The sequence below is a fragment of the Triturus cristatus genome, chromosome 9 (genome assembly GCF_964204655.1).
Source record: "Triturus cristatus chromosome 9, aTriCri1.1, whole genome shotgun sequence".
Taxonomy (NCBI): domain Eukaryota; kingdom Metazoa; phylum Chordata; class Amphibia; order Caudata; family Salamandridae; genus Triturus; species Triturus cristatus.
The window spans coordinates 133,426,396-133,451,625 of NC_140592.1; the positions used below are offsets into that span (position 1 = coordinate 133,426,396).

The 25,230-nt window shown below is 42.6% G+C and overlaps 1 protein-coding gene across 5 annotated transcripts in view; it reads right to left on the reverse strand.

Moving 5' to 3' along the window:
* Positions 1–6,034: 6,034 nt before the first annotated feature.
* Positions 6,035–25,230, reverse strand: part of LOC146797516 (inter-alpha-trypsin inhibitor heavy chain H4-like) — a 598,346-nt gene continuing 579,150 nt past the window's right edge. For all 5 annotated transcript variants that reach the window (XM_085624535.1, XM_085624533.1, XM_085624534.1 and 2 more), the window contains 3 exons: positions 19,446–19,597; positions 10,764–10,866; positions 6,035–6,703 (listed from right to left, as the gene is read on the reverse strand). In XM_085624535.1, coding sequence (XP_085480661.1) covers positions 6,622–6,703; positions 10,764–10,866; positions 19,446–19,597 — 337 coding nt within the window. In that variant the 3' untranslated portion in view covers positions 6,035–6,621. The remainder of the gene's footprint in view (positions 6,704–10,763; positions 10,867–19,445; positions 19,598–25,230) is intronic.

Consider the following 25,230-nt stretch of genomic DNA (forward strand, 5'->3'; position numbering starts at 1 on the left):
GTGGGTCTGATTCCACCCTCTTTAGCCCTATCTTCTGTTTATTGGGCTCTTTCACATCTTCTCCCACTCTTTTTCCTTTAAGTCTGCTATGATAATCTTTTTATGGGAATGATCTCAGAGAAATTGATCCTCAGGCCTGTTTCTGTTGGTACTATTGTTGATTGTATTACTACTACATTACAGTCGTAGTGATGGAGTGAAATCCTGCATTTTTTTACATTGAAACACATTTAACTGAAAAGTGCAAACGTTTATGCAAAATAAGACACATATAATAAATGAATATTTTGTAGTCAGTAGTCATACTTAGATGTCGGAAGCATACACATAATCATATAATGCATTGACTTAAGTTAGCTTAACTGTTGATGCCTTATTAACCGAAAATTATATATTAGCACTTAAATTACTTATTTCACATTTAATTGCTGTTTTGCACAAGATGTTTTTCTCTTTTGATGCAGATGAATAGGCATTTGTTTTATGTTAGACAACTCATATTGAGGTTCTCACTGGGGGGACAAGAGATCGCAGGAATTATGACTCATGGGCAAAACTGATTGAACCGCAGGATATGGAGAAAGTATCTTTTGAAGGACTTATTTTCTGTGGTCCTTTTAGAAGACATGATAAACTAAGGAGTTTACCTACTCCCACAAGTTTCTCTTCTCCTATTGGATATTGGAAACAGGGAATGTGCCATTTGTTGCTTCATATTCTTTTGAAAATATATTAGTGTGTGTTCCTAAGGGAGGTAGAGACATTTTCTCCCAACTCTCTGGCTTTTGATAGGGAGAGCACTTTGGACTTACTTAAGGTCCTTAGGGTTATCTCTTTTCAGGGGGGGATTTCCATTTACACATTTTCATTTGATATTTCTTTGATTTAAAATGCAAAAGCTTCAAGCTTATGAAACTATTCACTCACCAGAGCTCTTTATTGGGTTTCTGAACTGACACCTTTTTCTGACTCTTTGCCAACCAAAACGTACATTTTTCTTAGGTAACTCCTTCATGGACTACGCATGCTTTATTATTTCTTTATTATTTGTGCTCTCCACTAAAATTGTACTTTATTTACTGAATTTGTAACAATGATGGCTAAAGACTAATAATTTCTGAATAAAATACTTAGAACTTACTAAATTATGAATAAAAGCCTTTAGCTCACTAAAAAATCTTGTATTGACTGCATTAAAAGTAAAATTAATTTGTTGATAAAGATGAATTTATGTACATTATCTCTCCTTTTAAACTCTGTTTACCGACTAGTGGTGGGGGTTGTTTAATGATTACACCAGAAGATTAAGATACAATCATCCTTGCGCTGTCAATAGCGAATTGTATTTGCCTGCATTCAAGCAGTGTAGCTCGGTTATGCTGCTGGTTGAAGTTGCTATGTGTTCAGTACTGTCCTTGTTCCAACTCTTCGGCTGTTGAAGCAGTACTTTTTTTATCCAATCTATACTTCTTTAACTTCTTAAAATCAAAGCTGAACGTGTAGACAATAGAAATTACAACCCTTGGAAATCATACCTCTAGTGAAGAAACCCTCTCTACAAAACCATGAGGCTCAAAAATTATATAAAATTCTAAACCAAAATAGCAACTATAAAAAAGTTCTTGGTGCTATTTGAGAAAATATACCATAATTATGCGATCACCAACAAAAAAGAGTGGTTGTATATATGAGAACACTCCACCAATGCGAAAATATCACCAATTGAATGCATTATAAATGTACGATTCGACATAGGACCTAATTACGAGTGTGGCAGTGCTCAGACCTCCAGACTCGTGGTGGGGCGGCGTCGGCAGTCTTACGACCACCACATTACAACCCTATTGATTGTGCCGCCCTGGGACCACTGACTCTGTCGTGGAACCGCCGTTCCCTGGCGGTGGCTCGGCAGTCCAGAGGCATCCATATGCTTGGCGGGACTGCCATGGCCCTGCCAAGCATATTACGAATTTCCTCTCCGCCAGGGTTTTCATGGCGGTTCTTCCTCCATGAACACCCTGGTGGAGAGGAAACAAAGGGGGCCCTACAAGGCCCCTTCATGTCTCACGCCCTGTGGATGCACACAGTGGGGTGCAACATGTGCCCCCCAGTGTGCATGTACAGAAGTTCCAGCACAGCATGGACTTTTCGGTCCATGCCGTACTGGAACTGTTTTTGACGATCCCATTTCGGTGCCTTATTTATAGGCACTGCTGTGGGAACGCAAAAGAAATCGCCCGCCAATGACTAAAAAAGTCATTTTATGGCAGGCGGTTCTCACGTGGGTTTGGCGGTGTGGGAGCGGGGCAGTCCTGCCGCCGCACCATCTAACTCTTAATCAGCCACTAACAGTTTTCTGGAAACCAGGTAATCTGTTTAAAACTGACAACTGCTGGAATCCTGCAGAAGTGATGTTGTATTGACTTGGGTTGTTTTATGGTTGTGTTATTTTTATGTTGTGTTTTGTTATGTCGTTGTACTGTATTTCTGTTTGTGTACCTCAAGTGTATTCTGTTACTTTAAAATGGTTAAATATGCACAAATACTCTTGTATTTAAGAACCTGAAGGGGGGCAACATTATTGGACCTAAGAATTGGCTTTGCATTTCTGTTTAACAAATTAGAGCCCAATGAACCTTGGAATGTGGTAGGCTAAAGTAATGTGTATTAGGGCTGATTTTAAATGCCCCAACTCTTAAAGCAGAACAGCAAACTAGAGGATGGTGCATCAACCTATTTGATTTATAGGTAAATAGGTAACCTATTTACCCATCCCCCTATTTTTGCAGATGCCCTGTTATCGTCCACCATGTACCGTAATCAAATCTCGATGTAGTATTTCATCAGAAAAAGTAATATTAGCTGCAATGTTCTCGCTATATCCTCCTCTTGTCTGATAGGGTTTTAGAAATTCCGACCAAACGTTACTATCTTTTGTGAACAATCATGAAAATCGTGCATAAATATACAAAATCCAGCAAATTACTTGTTTTTCTGATGATCTTTTCACTTACTTTACTGAAAATTGACTTCAAGTAGTAGCAGCTCCTCAGCTAACGTCAACTTTTATACAGATTAAGACATCATACATTTTCAATTATAAGACATGTAAAACTATGCATTTTAATACAAATATATAAGTAGAATTATCTTAGAAGTTACTTACTCTACTGTTATCTATTATTCAAAATAAAGAATTTTCACCACTCTAGTGTATGTTTTGTAGTCCTTTAATCACTAAATCATGCAGTCTCTGGTTCAAAAACTAAAGACACAAAAACTCTAATTTAACATCAATAATCAGAACAAAAAAATAGGATGTAACAATTAAAGTTTATTGCAGTGGTAAGGTTGATTGAATTTGTGCCAAGTACATCCCACAAAGACCCACTACGCCTTCATTATTTCTCCGATTGGCAAATTATGTCATGTGCTTTCTATTTACAGTTGCTGATGTGCAATGTTTAGTTATCACCTTCTTCCGCTGGTTTGTTTGCCTCCAGGCCGTTTTCTTTTATCTTCTTGACCACAGTGACAACTAACAGCATTAGGGGTCAGAAAAGAAAGGATCTCAGTATGTCCAATAGTTTCATTATTTATTCCCATGCTGTTGAACTCCTAAAAACACACACCACCTATCTGTTCACCATTTGACAAGAGAAGCACCCACAGCAAAAAGAATGTTCAGCTCAATAGATTTTGAAAGCACTTAAGTAACAACGCAGATTGATTACTAATAATCTTCATTACATTCAGTCCAATTCTTCCCTCTCACAGGGTCCGATTCACAAAGGCAATCTGAGACAAAGGTAATAAAAGAGGAGGGGGTGTTTCACCACTGTCTCCAATTCAATTCTACTATAACACCTTTCTGAATTGGGAGTACAGAGTAAAGCTCTGTCCTGGTTTGCCTAGTTCCTAAAACAGCGGGCGTTTCAAGTGATTACACCCCTTTTGCATCATCCCTTAGAGCACTGGAACACGCCGCCCCTCAGAGTTTGGTGCTTAGCCCTTTTTAACATTTATGTCAGACCACTGGATGAGGTAGTGAAATCTTTTGGAATCTCACTAGTGTTGAATTCTGATGACAGTCAGTTGCTCAGCTTCTTGTCAATAGTAGTCGCTGTATGGATGCACAATAACTGCTTAAAACACCAATGAAACAGAGAACCTGCTGCTGGGTAGGCATACCCATCTTTGGAGTGACCAATGGTGGCCGACAATATTGGGCTCCCCCGGAGCCTAGAGCAGTGATGAAAAACCTTGGGATATATATGGATAATTATTTGTCCTGTGAAACCCAAGTCAAAATGCTAACCAGTCACTGTTTTGGCATCCTTAGGAACCTTAAACCTAATTCTGGTTCCCTTTGCCCAGCAAATACACCAACTAATCATGCAAGCCATGGTCATCTCGCAACTTGATTACAGCAACATCCTCTAACTGGGATTATAAAAATCAGTTCTGAATCACTTGCAGGTCATTTAAAATGCCACCGCTGCAAGCCTTCTTTTTACCCCTCCCTAAATTCATTCCCACCTCCCATCTTCTTGTCAAGCTGCACTGGCTACCTATCGGAAAATGCACTAAATTCAAGGCCCTATGCACCTCTCACATAATTTTATATAAGCAAGGAGCTCCCAGTCTGGCTACTCTGATGCATTTCTACATGTCCTCTAGAGCACTTTGCGTTTTCTGATTTGAACCTGGCCTATATCCCCCGCTGCAGCAGAGACAGAATGGGAGGCTGATCCTTTCTTGTCTTAGTCCAGACCCTATGAAATTCTATACCACCTAACATTAGGAAAATTCAAGATCCTTAGAATTCCAGAGCTGAAATCATGGCTGTTCTCCAGCTAGGCTAGTGTTCTCTACCTTACTCCTGCCATGTCTCACCTGTAACTAGCTCCAAGAGGCCCCTTTGGGGGTATCTAAGTGCTTTAGAAATCTTTATAAGGTAACATAACATAAGGCTTGGCAAGTATCTTTAAATATCTACGTGGATGTAAACTGCTCACAGGCACTGCAGCAGCAGGCCTGACACAGATTTGAAAGGCCACTTCTGTGGGTGGCACAAGCAATGCTGCAGCCCACAAGTAGCATTTGCAGTACAGGGCATGAGTATATGGGATACCACTTTACAGGGGACTTACTAGTACAACAAATATGCCAATCAGGTATACACAAATGGCACCATGTTTAGGAGAGAAGCACATGCACTTTAACATTCGTTAGCAGTTGTAAAGTGCTCAGAATCCAGAAGCCAACAAAACGAATCAGCAAAACTGAAAGGCAAATGTCCAAAAGTTGGGGGAAAGACCACCCTAAGGATGATAGGTCTAACAGAATCCCTCTTACAGCTCTATCAAAATCACTCAGATTCACACATTTTGAGAATTATTATAGGCCAAATATGGGCAAACTTGAATAAGAAACACTGCAGACGGGTGTGTGACAAATAACAGCATGTAAGAGCAGGAAATGGAAGTGGAGCCATGGACACTACAGGAGAAGGGTCAGCGTCATCAGAAGAGGAATGAGCATCATTGTGACCACAAGTGAGGAGAGGAGACATAAGCGGGTGGCTTGAGAATCACCACAGACAAGAAGGCGCAATTGGGAGAGGGGTGTAAGAGTCACCACATGCAAGGGAAAGGGGAGTTAGTCACAACTGGGAGTGGAACCCGAGATACCATAGTGCAGCCCAATAACTTAGCCCAATACATAAAACTATATCTGCCTACCTCTATGTTGGCGGATCTATAATATGATCACAAAGTACATTGCTACAAAAGTTCCTACAAAGTCAGAGTCAGAAATACCAGTGCCATGTTCAAAATCGAAGATGCTTCACCTATCACAATCAGAAGGGTAATCATTTAGATATTAAGATTATTTTAGAAACATAAAAGAGGTCAACTAGATCTTGATAAATTAATAGCGAGGAAGGAATTATATTCTTGGACAGTAGTATTCATACTGGCGTTGTCAATAGTTTTGTGCTATGACTTCAGTGACAAAGTAAAGAAACAAACAAAATCCAATATGTTTTATTAATATAAATAAGAAGATGTAAGAGAAATATAAGAGACATGCACTCGTGGTATTTTATAGATTTATATCAAAATATCTAGATCACAATATGTATTGCTAGTAATTTAATTTTGCACTTATGAACTTCAGGGTTTTAATATCTTGGTATAGACTTTCTGCAAATGTGTTATTGATACTGCGCAGTAGTTTAACTGATCATGACCTAAGAAGACTTTTCTCAGCCACAAAGTGATTTGTAGTAGATATATGTTTCTTTTGAAGTTCACCAAAACATTACAGAACGTAGGAGACCAAGGACATATAATTTGTTGGATGATTTATTTATTTAAAACATTTCTATAGCGCCTTGAATAAAAGTACATTTCATGTAAAATGTTTAGTTTAATTTAGAGCCAAATATGGCTTCTATTTATATATGCAGCAATGTGGCAATAAGGCATTCTGAATATATATATGTGCTCTAGTTTGTGTCATACTAACACACTTTAAAAGGGACACTGGATGACAACACAGAAAAGGCTTTCTAAAGCAACTGACTGCGGTTCATTGCCCTGGCAACGTTATTCTTTAGCTTTGCCTCACATCCACAGTCCAGCAAGAAATGGTATCCACTGGATTTGCCTTTGTCTTGTAGTTATTTTTCGTAGTCCTGAAAAAGACAGTGGGAAAATCAGTTTTCCTCTAATAATATTACTTTAAGCTGTGATTTACTTTTATTGAAACCTTTATGTGGTTATATGTTTTTTAATTATCATAGAAATACCATGTAATGCATTACTTCCATAAAAATATTTAAATGGGAACTGCTAATAGTACAGTTTAATTACAATGATAGAATGTAAAGCACACATGGGACTTCCATTAAATCATGCAGATGTGAAGCAATATGATCATCACTAAACACTTCACCCTTCTGTGAAGCAGAAAATAGTTACAAGCAAAGGAAGGAAATGTTAAGAAAACAAATCAAAACAAAGTGAAATGCTTGCCAGCACAAGGTACTATACAGAGAGACAAGAACTACACGGATAGAATACCAGTTTAATGACTAAAAAGTTCTACATAGATAGGAAAGAGAATAAACTAGGCTCAGCCTTAATAAACAAAATGGGGAAAACTATGAATGGTATGGAGGTTGGGACAGAAAAGGTTGAAAATGTCCAAACACATAACTAACTGAGGAGGCCCAAATCTTTAGGAATATAAAATGACTTCTTAATGTTAAATAGGAGATGGTCCTCTACAAATTTGCCAAGGCGCATTTCTCCACAAGATAGATATTAGATTAACAGATATTTTTTGGTTTTGTCTGATTTTGACATTTCAGGTAATCTCATTTAACAATAATATATATTCAGTTCACTTCGGATGTCTAGAAGTAAACACAGATACTTAGGCCGTGACAAGTGGGATGAGAAGTTGCGATCCCTGCACAAAAAGATGCTTGCGCAGGGATCACAATTCCAAGTGGAGGGTAGTTTACTGTCCCAATAACTACCTGGTTCAATAACGTTCTCCTCTTAAATGTCAGCAGGTTAAATTTGCTGAAATGTGAAAGGGCGATAGACATGCTAGGTGGAATTTCCATACTGCTAACTCTGGAACTCAGGGGTATTTGATTTGTTTGGTTGTAATTAATACCATATACCCCTCTCAGGGACTGGTAATCAGGCACTGTGGGGCTAATTTGGACTTGTGCAGAGAGGGTATGCCTTTGCACTAGCAACCAAACTCTTGGTCCGGCAGCACGATTTAGAGGTGGGTGGATCGCCATCTTTATGCTGGAGTAACATTTACTCCATCTGTGTAAACCTTCCTCTGACAGCCTGAGTCAGTTGAGGAACATTAGAGGTAAGCCAGCCTGCTATCCGCCTTATTTTGAGTGGATGACCAGATGGCTATTTGTTTTATTGTTCGTCACCACCAGGTATACCCTGGTAAGAAACGATAGTTAAAAACGAAAAATTACCCCATTACCACAAAACCATGGAGGAGAACTCCAATGGTATGGGAGACATTCGTTTTTTATTTTTCAAAAACAAACTACTGCTTTGAGAGTTTATTTTCCAGAAAGAAAAACTTTTGGAAAAGTTTGACAGTTTGGCATCATATTTGATGAAGCCGTCCGTAAAACGTTTCCTATAATGACAGTAACCACCAGGACGGTGCTTGCTTCCAATCTATAGAGAAGTCTGCTGGGTTTGCGAACATCTCAAAATTTGGCAGTCAGGGTAAAGACAGGGTGACACATTTAAGTCCTCCCTCATTCTGTCTGCCTTTACTCTGTCCACCAAATCCTGAGTCAAACCTGAACTTTTTCTTAAAAATGTATAATGGGAATGCAGTTCCTGAAGTACGTGTGTCTATGTAGGTCAATGATTGTTCTGTAGGGTACACTCAGAGTGTGACTCTGCAGAAACAAATGTCCTCACACACCTCGATAGGTTTCATGCTTCATCATTTGGCGTTTTGCTCCACGGCAGGCCTGGGCATCAATGCCTGATGGGCACCCGGGGATATTTTTGTCCAACGTTTGATGAAGTGCGGGTGGGGGGCTTAAAAGTAGATTGGTGTGTGAGGGCATTTGTTCCTGCAGAGCCACGCTCACAGCGTACCCATTGTACATTGTCTAGATTATTTGGAGCATGTATGCTGGACCTTGATGCGCTCCAAGTCCCATCTTTCTGTCATACCCGAAATATTATTTGACAGTCATTTATTAAAATGATCAAAGTACTCTCAATAAGTTGTTAACTTGTTGGAGACTCCCTATTTACCCCACAGAAGCTGGAACAGAGTCACTGAAGATCAACTCACCACCTTCCTCAATGACACATCACCACTGACATACTCAGACGTCAACACCACAGCAGGCAACCTGCACCAATAGATCGCAAACTGCGCAGACACCCTTGTCCCCCTCAAGAAAGCTACTGGCAACAACATGTCAAGAAAGCAAGCAGGTTCACCCCATGTTTCAAGAGTCCAGACACACCTGTAGATGGCTTGAGAGTACATGGAAGAACAACAAAACCCCAGAAGCCCATGCCGCCTTCTAAGCAGCCACCAGTGCACACAACCATCTCATCAAAACCACAAGGAAGAAGGCCCTCCAAGACAGAATCACCAACAATGCACACAATGGCAAAGAACTCTTCAGCATCATCAAAGGGTTTGCCAAACACAACAGCGAGGCCACAGATGTCTCACCCTCCCAAGACCTCTGCAACAGACTCAGCACCTTCTTCTACCACAAGATCAAGACTATCTATAACATCTTCGACAACCAAGACCACCCCAGCACACCAACAACCACCAAAACCAATGCCGACCCTCCTGACTGACTCTGCACAGCTGGTTCCCCACTCACCATGGACAACACCATAAAGATCATGAAAAGCATCCTCTCAGGAGCACCTTCGGACCCCTGCCCGCACCACATTTTCCACAGAGCCACCTCTTTCATCGCACTCGAGCTATGCCAAACTATCAACTGCTCCCTCAAGACCGCCACCTTCCCCAATGACTGGAAACAGGCAGAGATCAACCCCCTCCTGAAGAAACCCTCCACTGACCCAACTGACCTCAAGAACTTCAGGCCTATCCCCCGCTCGCCTTCCTAGCCAAAGTCGTTAAAAAAGCCATCAATGCCCAGCTCGACATTATCGAAACCAACCACGTCCTGGACATCTACCAACCCAAATTCCAAATCAATAGACCTAGACCATCCTACTCACCACCACCGACGACATCCGCTCCCTCCTGGACCACTTCAAAACTGCAGTCCTCGCCCTACTAGACCTTTTTTGAGGCCTTCAACACCATCTCCCACCCATCCTAGCAAGACTCCAAGACGCTGGTATCCGAGTCAAGGCCCTCAACTGGATCTGCTCCCTCCTTACTGGCAGAACTCAGTGGCTTAGACTCCCACCGTATCTCTCGAGACTGACAGAGATCAGCTGCGAAGTACCCCTGGGCTCCTCCCTCAGCCCCACCCTCTTCAATGTCTACATGGCCCCCTCGCAGTCATCGTCAGGAACCACGGGCTCAACACCGTCACCTACGCCGACGACACCCAGCTGATCCTCTCCCTCAACAAAGAACCCACAGTCGCCAGGAATTACTTCCTTGAAGGAATGAAAGACTTACCCATGCATACACAGCACTTCACAATGCTGGACCTTCATACCTGAATCAGCTTCTCACATTCCATATAACCAACAGACACCTATGCTCCACCCAGCTTTCCCTGGCTACCGTCCATGAATCCGCAAGACCAGAACCGGAGGAATCTTCTTCTCCTATCTCGTTTCAAAGACATGGAACACCCTGCCCTTCCTCTTCAGGAAAACACACTCGCTGACACAATTTAGGAAGGACCTCAAGTGATGGCCCTTCGGATGATCTCAGCACTAAGTCTGACCCGCTGCACCCTCCCCCCCCCCCCCCCCCCAGTAATGCCTTGAAACCCTCAAGGGTGAGTAGTCGCGCTTTACAAACACTGAGTGATTGGTTGATTCATTGACTGAGAGCTCATAGTCTACCCTTACTAAAAAGTAAAAACAGTCTGATAAATCATGGAGGCATTGCAATTTAACTTGTTCTGCAGACATTGATGTTCATAGCTAAGTGCTGACTGGACAAAAGACCTTTGACTACTGCTGTACACTCTCTATAATGTGCTCTGTTTTAGAACCCTTTGCTCTTACTTGGTTGCTTTAATTTCTTGCCCATCCACAGACAGCAGTTTTTCAGTTGTAGTTGGGTGTTCTCCCAAACTTGACACAAAACTTGTGTTAACATAGAATCGACCTTGATAAGGAAAAAAACAGAATTATCTGAATCTGATTTCCTAAAATAAAGCAATATTATTCTGAATACGATGAAAGTGTGAGGTTACTAATATACATTGTAAAATCCAGCTACCCTACAGCATATCAATTCAAACTTTGCACTCAGTTTGTAAGGATTGTTGAGAGCCACCCTTCTGAATGTCAGTTCAATGAAATGTATTGAGATGCAAGATTGTGGGGCCTTATCATGTGATGTGTATGAATTTTGTTTTTTATAACAAATCGCTATGCCCTCCCAAGAACTTTGATAATAATATTTAGTCATGTTAGGTTGTTATGTTATGTTAAATTATGTTTGAAAAACTGGGGAAAAACAATTTTTATGGCTGTGAAAATGTCTGTGAATTATGAGTAATTTGGAGCGTAACCTTGATCAGAGACAGAATTCAAAACATCTGCTGGTCTTAGAGTAAACAATCAACAACACATCATCTCGTTCCCCTTTCTTGTACCAATCCATTTGGACGAACCTCTGTCCTAAGATCTGCACATATGCATGTCCTCTAAATTAAACAATACATGTAAGTCATTTCTGATACCCTATCAAGTGGGCTCTCCCTCAGCATTCAGTCTGTTGCTGGCCCAGCCCATGCTTAACACATATCGAAACTGCTTATACAGTTGTGAATGGTGTATACTTGAGGTCCTTGAGTTTAAAACTAGACTCTTTTTCATTTCCGTTTGTACAGTTACATCACTAGTCTCTGCTTCATGTTGCAAGGGCCAGGAATGCTGATAGTTGAGGTCCTATTAGAAATTAGTTGGTCATATTTCCTACAGGGATGGTCATCAAGAACAGTGGAAGCATCAATAAGATGGTGCTTGCCACTTCCGATGTTGGTTTAGATTTATTACGGTGACTCTAAGAGGACATATGCATCACTAGTATCTTTGCTGTCCAGTTCCTTCTGAAAGCTTGAAAGGGACGTAAATGTGGTTCTTGGTGGCACCTGGGTGTTCTCCAGGGCAACTTGATTTCAATACTTCAGCTACTGATGATGATCCTCTGTCATTCTTGCAGATTTTTCTGTTATGCTTCTTCATTTCCTCACTGCCAAGTGGTTGATTCCTGTGCATTGTAGTATTGGGTTACAGTGATAGAATTCTGGTGACAGAATATTTTAATGAGGCGGGTGCTGCATTGAAATTCAGGTTGAGAATTACTGTTAGTAGCGGCCTGTTTCTATATACTATTTCCTTGCGTGATTCTCAGCCGTTCTTTTCTATTGGCCTTGACTGTTCATCCATGAAGGCCCTTTATCGTGTTACTGTCCATAGCTGTCCATGTTCCCGGCTGTTCAGACTTTGGAAGGAAATCTATGTGGTCAGCTACATTAGTTTAGATTGTATGTTATTTCTTCTTCTTCTCTAGATCAGGCTATTTTACAACCATCAGTCATTTCGCTCAGTGTCTGTGGAATAAATTTGTGAATGTTGTGGGGTGCATCAGAGTTCAAAAACATTTTGAAGGCTATTCCAAGCATCTGGTTCAAGGGCCTGATCAAGAGGTTTCAGATAATGTTGTCTTCTGTTTTATTCATGGAGCTCTGAGTCACAGGAGAAGAAAGAGTGGTTTAATTCCCTTGGCGCACAGTTGAACATGGTTGTACTGTTTTTAATTTGCTTGGAGTGTAATGTATAGATTGGATTTTATGGGGTCACATTGCCCTTGCCCATTGCAGGAATATTGGTGTGTGTAGCACTTATGTTAGCAGATACTTAGGTGTTCAACCTTGGAGATTGTGTATTCCAAGATGCTGAAGGAAAATAATCATACCATTATCCACTGATGTGCCAAAATGTGCTCACCTAGAAATCTGAAGAACTGTTCACACACTCATTTAAACTTTCAGAAGTTCATAAATGTGACACCTCTAGTGCTCATTTGGATATTGCCCTATTTTCCAATGATCATATCAATTTCCTCAATGGGTTTTTAGCTTACATTTTGTGGCATATGATTTAATGTTTCATTGTTCTGTTCTTTAGAGTAATATGTTTTATTCATCACTGATTAAATATGGATGATTACATTGATGACTTTTCTGAGAGATTTATGATCCTAAGATGTAACCCACCTGAATGTAAATTCATTTTCATATCTTTTTAAACAATTCCATGAAAGAAATACTCTCTGCACTGATGTCACAAGATACCACGTGATGACTATTACTGTTCCTTTTGTTCTAAATAAAGTATTGCTAGGGTTCTCACTAATGAACAACAGAGAATCTTCACGGAGACCTTGTTTTCACTATACCCAACCAAGGACATTCCAACTGTCCCAGGCTATTGCTGTAGAAAGTTTCAATTTAACTGCTTGAATAAACCGTGAGAATGACTAAGATCCAATGTATTACCACCAAGAGAAAGTGTTCTAATGTATTTTATAGTAAAATGTCTCTTCTCACTCTTTCCATATTCAGGAATATCCTTAGAATCATGTATTTGTGTAAATTGTATGGATGTCTTTGTCAATAGTCCTATAAAAGGACATGCGGTTTACTGTATTGGGTAGACTTTTTCCACTACCTTTAGAGGTCAAATCTATGCCAGAGTTAACTCCAACAATACTGAATATTCTATACTTATGATTTGTATGTTTTGCTGCTAAATTTACGTATGACATAACCCATGTAATATGCCAGTTAATTCTTTATATAGAGCTAGAAATTACAATCTTTGTCTGTCTTTCTTACAAGAATGTTTCAGCATCTGCTATCAAACTCAGTGAAATAGAAATAGTGCTTACTCCAGCCAGGGTGCATCAGAATCTGTATCAGGTACTACCTCGCACTCCGATGGTGGGCCCCATGATCTGTAGTTTAGGATAAGCTAGCACACTGACAATAGTAACCAAAATTATTTAAACAACTACAAAGAACATGCTTTATCCTCTTCACATGTGCTGCTTCTCCTGTCACTGTCATATTTAAAGAAACTTTGTTCAGAGACTGAGTGAAAGTTTTACAAGATGGCTGCCCCTGAGTGAGTTCTATTGGATAGTGCCCTGTTGGAGCTGATCTCTGTACTTTTAAATTCTAATGTTGCTTTATTGGAAGACTGTGCCAAGTGTGACAACACCTGCCTTTACAGAGTTCCAGAGAAGGTGGAGAGCGAAGACACAATTGGTTTCTTGATCTACGTCCACTCTCTCCCCGCAGCTCCGCTTGCCTCCAGAGCCCGACCTCCTCCTTGGGAGCTTCAAGGCTGCTGCCCGCTCCTGCGCCTGCTGCCTGCTCCAACTGGGACAAGACTGCCTTCAACCACCAAAACCGCTCTCAGACGCTCTTTTTCTTAAATTTTCCCTGTTGTGCGACTGTTATTGTGCCCTTCTGTGTCTTGCTTTAATTCCACCACTGTTTTTATTTTCTCGTGCCTGCCTGTTCCTTTATCCTTTCGCAGCTGCTGCCCCTGCAGCCCCTCCCCCATGGAATTTCCCCCGGAATTCCTCCGCTCACGCCTCTCAGCCTCTCCTCCGTCCCACCTCCCCTACTTAATGGTGGCCGCTGTGGGGTCGCACTGCCGGCTTGCCGGATGCGCCCCAAAGGCAAGCCCATCTGCGCCCATCCGCGACCCGACCGCCAACAGTGCCAGGAACCCTGGACCTCTTACTACCCATCGCTACGACACCACCACCCTCCTCGCAATCAACCCTGGAAGACTTAGACAATGTCAACAGGCCTCGCCGAACATGACCCACAGCCAGTTCTCCTGTCTCCACTGCCGCCAGACCCTCACTGCCACCCTGGCCTCCAACACCGCCGATGCCAGCACCGGCAACACCCTAAAATGCATCCTTCTCAGCGTACGCCCCATACACAAACACGCCATGGAAATCTGGAACCTACTCGACTCTCTCTCGCCCGATATCACCTTCTTCACAGAGACCTCCGCCTCCAACATCAGCACCGCCATCCGAGATGGATGCAAGATCCAGAGGAAAGACCGCCCCAACCACCCGGGGAGGGGGCCTCGCCATCGCCCACAAGAGCACCCTCCACCTCACCACCGCCAACGAAACCTTCCCCTCCGCCGAACACCTGCACTTCCAGATCCAGACCACCCCCAAAGCCACACTCTAAAGAACCCTCGTCTACAGACCCCCGGCCCCCAAACACCTTTTGCCATCACCGACTTCATCGCACCCCACGCCATCGCCTCAACAAACTACATACTCATTGGAGACCTGAACTTCCACCTCGACAACCCCAGCGACCCCAACTCCACTATCCTTCATGACAACCTCGACAGCATCAGACTTAAACAACTTGTCAACACATTGACCCACAGATCAGGACACACCTTCGACCCCATCTTCGCGGCAGGAAACAATGTCCAATTCAGCCAGCAATGCAGCCACCATGGACTGACCACCACTGCATACACTTCGCCATCAACAAACCCAAAGCAACCAAACCAGCTCCACGCCCACCACAAAGGAACTGGAGCAAGGTTACGAACGTGCGACTTAACTCCACCCTCACCCGAGACAACCACACCTGGGCACCCGACGCAAATGACGCAGCCAGAGAATTCCACACCTGGATCTCCGAATGTGCAGACGAGCTTGCCCCGCTACGCAACCTCATCAGACAGCGCCCCAGGAAAGCCACCTGGTTCACCACCGATCTCCAAGAAGCCAGGCACACCTGCAGATGCCTGGAGAAAAACAGGAGAAACACCAAGACAACTAAAACCACACCACCTACAAAGACGCCATGAAGGACTACCACAACCAGATCAGAGGCACCAAGAGGAACTTCATCCACAACAAAATCCTGGCCAACTCCACCAATTCCAAGGAACTTTTCAGTGCCATTCAAGAATTCACCAACCCACGCAGCAAAGCCACTGACATCACCCCATCCCAAGACCTCTGTGACAAGCTTGGAACCCATTTCCACCTCAAGATCAAAAACCTCTACGACAACTTCATCGACCATCCACCCCGCCCCCCAGAAACACCAGCCAGCCCACCATCTCCAACTGGACACCAATCACGGCCGAAGACACTGCCTCAACCATGAAAAGCATCCTCTCAGGGGCTCCCACTGACCCCTGCCCCCTCATATCTACCACGGAGCCGCAGCCGCCATCGCACCCGAACTACAATGCACCATCAACACCACCTTCAAAACAGTACCCTTCCCAGACACCTGGAAGCGCGCAGAAGTCAGACCTCTGTTCAAGGAGCCCACAGCTGACCCCACCGACCTCAAGAACTATCGGCCCATCTTGCTCCTCCCCTTCGCAGCCAAAGTTGCAGAGAAAACAGTCAACAGGAAACTTACATAATTCATTGAAGAGAACTCCATCTTCGACCCATCCCAATCCAGATTCCGAAGCAACCACAGCACAGAGACCGCCCTACTCGCCGCCACAGACGACATCCGCACCCTCCTGGACCAAGGCAACTCCGCAGCCCTCATCCTCCTCGACCAATCAGCGGCCTTTGACATCGTCTCCCACCACACACTAGTTAGTCGCCAGACTACACGACGCAGGCATACAAGGAACAGCCCTGGACTGGATCCGATCTCTCCTCACCCGAAGAAGCCAAAGGATCAGACTCCCATCCTTCCTCTCTGACCCCACGAAAATCACCTGCGGAGTCCCACAGGGTTCATCCCTGAGCCCCACCCTCTTAAACATCTACATGGCCCCCCTCACAGCCATCATACGACAACATGGCCTCAACATCGTATCCTACACCAATGACACCCAGCTCATCTTGTCCCTCACCAAAAAACCCCACCTCTGCCAAACTCAACATCCAGAAAGGAATGCAAGACGTCACAGTCTGGATGACCAACAGCTGCCTGAAGCTCAACGCAGAGAAGACAGAAGTCCTCGTCCTTGGTACCACCCCTTCTGCATGGGACAGCACCTAGTGGCCGACTGCCCTCGGAAGCCCACCTACCCCCTCAGACCACGTCAAGAACCTCAGCATCGTACTCAACTCATCGCTCACCATGAACCGACAGGTCAACGCCGTCACCTCCAGCTGCTTCAACACCATCCGCATCCTCCGCAAGACCTTCAAGTGGATCCCCCCTGAGTCAAGGAAGACAGTCACCCACGCACTCATCACCAGCAGACTGGACTATGGAAACTCACTCTATGCTGGCATCAACAAGTCCCTACCTTGCAAATTCCAGACAATACAGAACACCGCCGCCAGACTCATCCTCGGCATCTCCTGACACAAACACATCAGTCAACACCTACGAAGTCTTCACTGGCTCCCCGTGGAGAAAAGAGTCACTTTCAAAATCCTCACGCCTACAAATGCCTACACAACAGCGAACCCAAATACCTCAATGACAGAATCAACTTCCACGTACTCAAAAGAAACCTCCGATCTTCCAACCTTGCACTGGCCAAAACCCCGCACATCCACAGATCCAGAGCAGGTGGAAGATCCTTCTCTCACATTGCAGCCAAGACCTGGAACGAGCTACCAGCAGACATCAGATGCGCCCCCTCCCTGAACACCTTCAGGAAGACCCTCGAGACCTGGCTCTTCGGCTAAACAGATCTGCGGACCCCCCCTTAGCACCTTGAGACCCTCACGGGTGAGTAGCGCTCTTACAATTCCCTGATTGATTGATTCATGGTGGATTTAATTTTAAAACTGCTGGGAATTCCTTTCCAGATGCCACTGAAGTTCCAAAGAGCCAACAGGATTAGAGTGTGAAACCGATTTATGAAAAACCTCCCTTGCCCCAATATCATCCTCCTTATGTGTCATCAAAAAGTGTGGCTCATGCTACAAACAGTAATGAAGAACGACCCGTCCATGCTGGGTGATAATCTTATACATCTTTCTGCAGACTTCTCCCATGGCACAAACATAAAGAGGAAAATGTTTCAAACACTGTGACCCAAATTACCAAATTTAAACTTTAAGGAACTGAGTTAAAGTTTAGTGAGCAGGTTACTCCATTGCAATAGTTTGGAACGCCTTACATGTGTTTCTTCACTCAGATTCAACATTCAAAAAACTATTTTTTTAAGCTGCTCCTCTTTTTGGTCTGCAGTTATATTTACTGTGTTAAAGCATCACAATGCTTCAGTGAACATTATGCTATGTACATATCCTACCATAGAACATGTTACATAGTACGGGCGTGCAACAGGTTAGACTACTTCTGAAGGACTGGATTGAATCAGATCATCAAGGTGATTTTGTAGGATAGGGACAAGTCCAGATCTGCCTACAGGCAGCCACTAATCCTCACTCAAATACTGTCTTCCGTTATTTGTGGCTTTCTAACACGGCACCTTTTCTGCACAATGCTGTCAACCTGTTGCTCCCTTCTCGTCCCATACTTGTGGTCCTATGAACGGAGTCTAAAAGCCATATTCTCTACCATGTAGGGGTTCCATTCCCATGGGCATATGGACACTGAAGGTACCTCCTCATGTGAACCTGGGCATCCTGTTGATGCCATGTAACTTGTCATGTTATATCATATTGTTTTCAAGCTGATTGGGTAAACCTGGGTTTTGCTCCATACTCAGCCTCTTGTGCTATGTAGCTTCCTCATCAAGGTGTTCCCAAGAGACATTACCAACTGCAAACCAAGTACCATACCTTCCCATCCTGCCCAACTGGTATCTTATCAGGAGTTGACATTCTGGTGCAGGGTCTACCTTTATCCGACATCCTCAACAATTGAATCATGTATATGCCCTGATTCAGCTGTTCTGGAAATTGTAGAATACTATGCCATCCCCCTACTAAATGGCCATTGGTGCCACTTCTTGCAGGGATCCCTGAGATAAACATATACTGTGTTTGCATATCCATATGTATTTGATGGAAAATGTAGGCTCCACTCTGTCTGCAGAAATGATGAGCCCTGTGTAAGAAGCCATGTGGAGAGGGCTCATATTGCAGGACTCAAATCCTTCTCAACTGTGAATTGATGGCTGCACAATCGCAGCAAGAAGTTAGAGAGTAGAGATTGTATCATTATACTGAGTCTTCACAAATATAAAACAACTGTTCAAATCTTCCAAGATAGAAATCGATTTCATCTTTACTGATAAGGCAGAGCAAACCCTAGTGAAATTAGGACAAATGAATTATGAGCATGGGGAGAGGTCTAGTAAACTTCTAGCAGTGCACCTTAAGGGAATGACATGGACATATGGTGTCCATTTGAAACTCAGGCAACCACGTATTTGAACAACTAGTGGATATAACCAAGATGTTTGCACCTTATAATGAGGTCTTGTACAGCTCTGAAATGGTTGACACCAGAACTCTTAAAGAGATGTTTCTTCTACCTCTAAGACTAAGTAGGATATAGCCAATGATATCTCCTCACTCCCTGCTAGCAAATATGGAGGGCAGCTTTTGAAGAACATTTTGCAAAACAGATTGCAGTATATTAGGTGTTAAAGTTATCTAAAGTTAGTACTGCTTAAGAGCAGGAGAGCAGCTCCACTTCAGCATAAACGTTTTGTTGTTTGTCATGTTAAATAATATGAGTTAGTAAACCATAACATCTAATGTGTAGCACTTACCTAGCAGACCAGTAACTACGTTTGAGAAATGGTGAACATCTGTCAAATGCAATAGAAGGAGGGGCTTTCCATGCCGCACATACGAAAGGTTAATTGTAACTTTTCCATCTGCTTTAATTACAAAACTCCTTTTCACAAATGAGATCTCCATGCTAGAATCAAACAATCAAAGCATTGGAACTGGTCAGAAACATTGTACACTTCTAACTGAAGTTTAGCATAAAGTTAAACTGTAACAACGGACTAGTATCGATAATTCCATGAACGATTCACTAGTTGTGAATCAAACTGTGAGCACTAAAATAGAGGCTATTACTAGTATATGATTATTTATTGAAGATTTTGTTGGTACTTGCCATCTGGTCTGCACCACCACAACTCCATCATTGACCAATTATCTGTACATGACTCAGGTGTGGTATTTAACTCACAAAAGGAAAGATTATATTTTGAGGTTTGGGCTGTTTTGGTAATGGTTAAAGCTTTACATTTTGAAATAGATCACAGTTGCTATGATAATCACAGAATACCTCCTCTCGGACCCGGGAACTTGGATAGAAATTCTGCATTCTACTCATGGCAATGAAACCTATAGTTTACAAGGATGGTTTGGCTCTAAAATGACTCCAGCTTGTGAAATGAGATCTGCAGGTGCTTTAGTGTTTGGCACTTGAGTACATATATTGTGGGGTTAATTGTCCTAAGAATGTTTTCTACTTTTCAATTCTCCATGAAATATGCATATTTAAAAAAAGAAATATGAGCATTATGTGAAATACTCTTGGACAGTCATCTGTGTGATAATAGTTTGTGAAGCATCCCATAACGTACAACAGACAAACAAGACAGCTTCTCAATGTATTTTCTAGGCACCTTTTAAAATTAAGCAGTGACTGTTCCCAGTGTAGTGCTTGTGAATGCAGCATACATGTGGCTACCAATTTCCTACAAGGCATTTCCTGCTTGAATATATGACATTACAATGCAAGCAATTACAACGCATGCTTTTACAACGCAGTCTTTACATCGCAACTACCATTACATTGCATGATTTTACAACGCATGCCATTACAACGCATTTTTTAAAATTGCTATAACAACACATTCCATTACATTGCACAACATTACAATGCATAATACTTTTAGGGCAACAGTAGGGTAAGTGTTGAATAGTGTAGGGCTAAAAATTACTATTCCCACTCCAGTGAGTGCAACAGTAGGGCAAGTGTTGGGTAGTGTAGGGCTAAAAATTACTATTCCCATTTATTTCAAAACCCATACCCACCCTAAAACTAAACAAATCTCCATTACTTACCTTATAATGCATTGTAATGGTATGTGTTGTAGTGACATGCTTTGAAATGGCATGCATTGTAATGGCATGTGATGTAAAGGCAGTTGTGTTGTAACATTTGCGTTGTAAAGGTAGGTTGTTGTAATGACTGCGTTCTAAGGGATGTTTCCCTTCTGCTCCAGCCAGTCTTCCATGTCTGAGCATTACTTGAAGACTTTGATGTTTGGAATTTGCCCAACATTACATTCACATAAAAAGTATGCCTGTTTTTTATTTAGAGCTGGCTGTGCATCCATAGTCAGTGAGGCACAATTTGTTGAAAGCGCTTCTGCTAGTGCAAAGTAAGCACTTTTAGCTAAACTGAATGCCACAATGTTTTGGGGGCCTCCTCACCATTTTTTTTGATTCTCAGACATAAGCCCCCAACACAAGTGGCCTGAAAAAACAAAGAACTTGATTTGTAGTGACCTTTCTCAGAGCACATAGGTGGAGCAGCATGATGAACTGCCCCCCCTTTCATATCTAACGTACATGCTCAACATGTGTTAAACTGTATCAAATATGTACGTTTTATTAATTGTTTGTAGCAAGTGGCTCTATACTCCTCTTTATGAGAGCCACTTGTATATTTAGCTAAATTATATTAAATGTAATCACCATGAAAGGAATGTAGGCTTACTTTAAAATGTAATTTGATATTATCACTTATGCTAACTGTATTCACTTAGAATAGGTTTACATCTAATTTTGGGCTAATCTGTAACGAGGCTCAATGCACCTGTTACATTTTATAAAATGTTTTTCAAGTGTATTGTTTTTCCCTCTATTTGCAGGTGGCTTTTCTATGTCTTTGTTAGCTTAAAATAGGTTAATTCTTCATTGTATTAAATAGTGGACCCCACTGATCCTTTAATTAAATGTTGACTTTGGATATGGAGATTGAGACAGTGGGAGAATCCATCCTGTACCAGACAGACCAGGCTGATGTTACATCCAAGGTCTTCTTTGATGGAAGCTGGGAAACTAGGGATTGAAACTAGAGTGCTAGATGATAAGGAGAAAACTTCTGGACGCTTCTTTCATTCTTTAATTGTATGCTCTTTAGGTTTCCCCTTCCCAGAGTGCTAAGGCTAATGTTTAAATACTCAGATCAGACTCTTTCCATTGAATGTTAAATCTGGTTCATCAGATGCTGACACCTTCCTCATAGAATTTCCCCTTATTAATTTTGATACTTTGTTTAGTATAGAGAAGTGTTTATGGAACCTACTTGGCTCACATTTTGTTTGCTGTGTGCTATTCTGTTTTGCATTTTCTTTTTAATTATATATACATTTAGACTGTATGAAGAGTTAAATATATAAGCTCTTACCATATTTTTCTACCAATTTTGCTGATTGATTTGATATGTAACTTGAACTAAATTTGTCATAAAACCCCTGAAGGTTTGTATATCATCCTCTCTATCATTTTACTTAGCCATATTGGTTTCACTGCATTTGCAATGTATTTCTGACTTTAGCTCTCTTATTACACTTCATGTTGACAGTCAAAAGTGAGGGATTATATTTGATGACTTCTCTAAGCTGTTGATGTTTAAGAAACCACTTTCTATCATAGGGTTTTTACTTTGGTTCTGTCCCTGTCTACCATGCCCCTCATGGCATATCCACGCAGAAAAAATGTGAATCAGGAGGTCCTCCCTAAAGTGGGCGGATACCCTGATGCATGAAAGTTGGTGGCTCTATGGTGGTTGGGCTGCCGTTATTGATAAACCTCCAGAGCATGGATGTCTTTAAGGGTTGCCAGAGGTCACAGGTGGGACACCTGTTGTTTTTTTTGCTAAACCTGACACTGCTTTTGTGACCCCTGGTGTCAGAATTTGCAGAGGTACAAGACAAAATGATTGCGTTATTTATTGTCCACGGAATGTTTTTTCATACCAGCATGCAGCATCCTCATGCATGTAGCATATCTGTCATTGTCTCTTTTCTCTATTTCTTTTTCCTCTCCTCTCCTCTCCTTTCATTCTTAATTTCTTTCTTTATTCAGTTAATGATGGAAACATTTGAGAAGCAAATTTATGTAATGCATAAGTATCCTAAAGACTTTGGGGTATATTTAACAAATATTCACCCAACTCAACGGGTCTAGAAACTTAAACACGCCGGCTTGAGGATTGCAGCTGTGACCCAAATCCATTTACATGCTGCCTCTTTCTCTCCAGTCCCGCTCCAACAACTCTAATAACTGTACATTCATATAGAGTGATAATCTCTGCTGCTACACTCTTGGATCATCCCTCACTCTGGTCAAATTCCCTGGGCCCACTCAAGGCTTTTACCATCTGCACAGTGAAGCGTTGACCCACGCTGTCTTCTGGTTAGCAGATGTGACCCAACAGAACCCTTGAGATTTCCAGGCAGCCACTATCATGTAGCGGCACTCTTCTGCCTTTTATGGTGAACACTTAGTCCCATTTGAGATTTGCAGGATGTTTTCTCATATTTACATTAAGGAAGTCCAGAACTTTTTTCAATAGATAATAACGCTGGGTGCGTTGCTTTGTGCAATTTTCATGAATCTTATGATGTGCGATACTGTAGATACATTTGGACAGCTGTGATGAGTTAGATGACGGCTATTTTGTTGGTTAACTTATTTTATCACTTGTGGGGCACAGAAGACAATATACTGGCAGCGGATAAACTGCTGATACCGCCACAGTATCTAAAATGTTTTTTTGGAAGAGGTGTACACAGGCTACACATTGGTGCTGTTCATGTTATTGGAGCATGTGATGTATACATGCTAGCCTGAGGCACCAGATGCTTACCTTTGACTTGCAAATGAATGCTTTTGCATAGTCAGTATGTTTGGTTATACTGCATATGGAAGTGTATACACTTATTGAATTAGGTATGTTGAACGGGGAGGTAGATTAGCGGTCAGTGGCATGAACCTATAGATACCGATTTAAAAGGTATGCACTTGAAACATGGAAAGTCTGTATCAGAGACACAGTTAAAATTATTACTTTAATGTTGCAAATACATGTTGCATTGACATATAATATAAGGTGACACCGTCTCCCACCGCATTCTCACCACCAGACTCCACGACACCGGCATATGGGGTACCACCCTCGACTGGATCCGCTCCTTCGTCATCGGCAGAACCCAAAGGATCAGGCTCCAACCATTCCTCATCAAACCCACAGAGATCAACTGCAGAGTATCCCTAGGATCCTCACTCAGCCCCACGCTCTTCAACATCTACATGGCCCCCCTCGCTGCCATCGTTATACAGCATGGGTACAGCATAATAGCCTACGCCGACGACACCCAGCTCATCCTCTCTCTAACGAAAAACTCCAAAGACACCAGACTCCGCATCCAGGAAGGAATGAAAGACGTCGCAGCCTGGATGAACTACAGCTGCCTTAAGCTCAACTTGGAGACAACAGAAGTCCTCGTCCTTGGACCATCCTCCACTGCCTGGGACATCACCTGGTGGCCTTCCGCCCTGGGAAACCCACCGACTCCATCAGACCACGCCCGGAACCACGGCATCATTCTAGACCCTCCCTCACCATGACCCGCCAGATCAATGCCATCGGCTCCACCTGCTTCAACTCCCTCAGGGTTACAAATGCAAAAAGAACATTTGATAGACAAACTGCAGAACAATGTCATACATTCACCCCAGTACGGAGATCTGGGCCTAAATCCATATTTGTTTTGCTCACCATGCCATTCCAGTTTGGACCCAGCCATATGCAAATCAGTCTTGACCCTGCGCCCAATAGGAACAGTCCAGCCCGAACTGCCATTCCAGATCCTCCCTGGACTTGAAACAAGCATCCTAGGACCGGTTTCGGGCTTTAAGCCCTCATCAGCCAGGATAGCTTGACTCCAGTGGCATGGAATACCTCAACAAAAGAGTCTCCTTCCATGTACCCAAAAGGAACCTCCGCTCCACTGACCTCGCCTTGGCAGAGACCCTGCGCATCCGCAGTACCAGAGTGGATGGAAGAGCCTTCTCCTACGTCGCAGCAAAAACCTGGCACAAGCTCCCAGTCAACATCAGATGCTCCCCCACTCTGCACACCATCAGGAAGAGCCTCAAGACCTGGGTCTTCGCATGATCCAGAGCTGCATCCCTACCTCCCCCCCCAGCACCTTGAGACCCTCACGGGTGAGTAGCGTGCTTTATAAACCCCTGATTGATTGATTGATCTCATACAGATAATATAATCACATGTGGACCCGATTTACACAGAAGCACTAATTGCCAGTCTCTGGTTGTAGACTCTGTATTAACAAATTTAATAAGCATACCTTCCCTTTTCATTGAGGACGTGGTTCTTTCAGATCCAGTTGATAAGAGGGTGGAGGGTTCCCTTAAAAGATCGCAAGTTGCTCTCACTTTGACTCTTAGGTCAGAGATTTTTGGGGTCTACTATTATCAATCTTTTGCCAAGGACTTTCA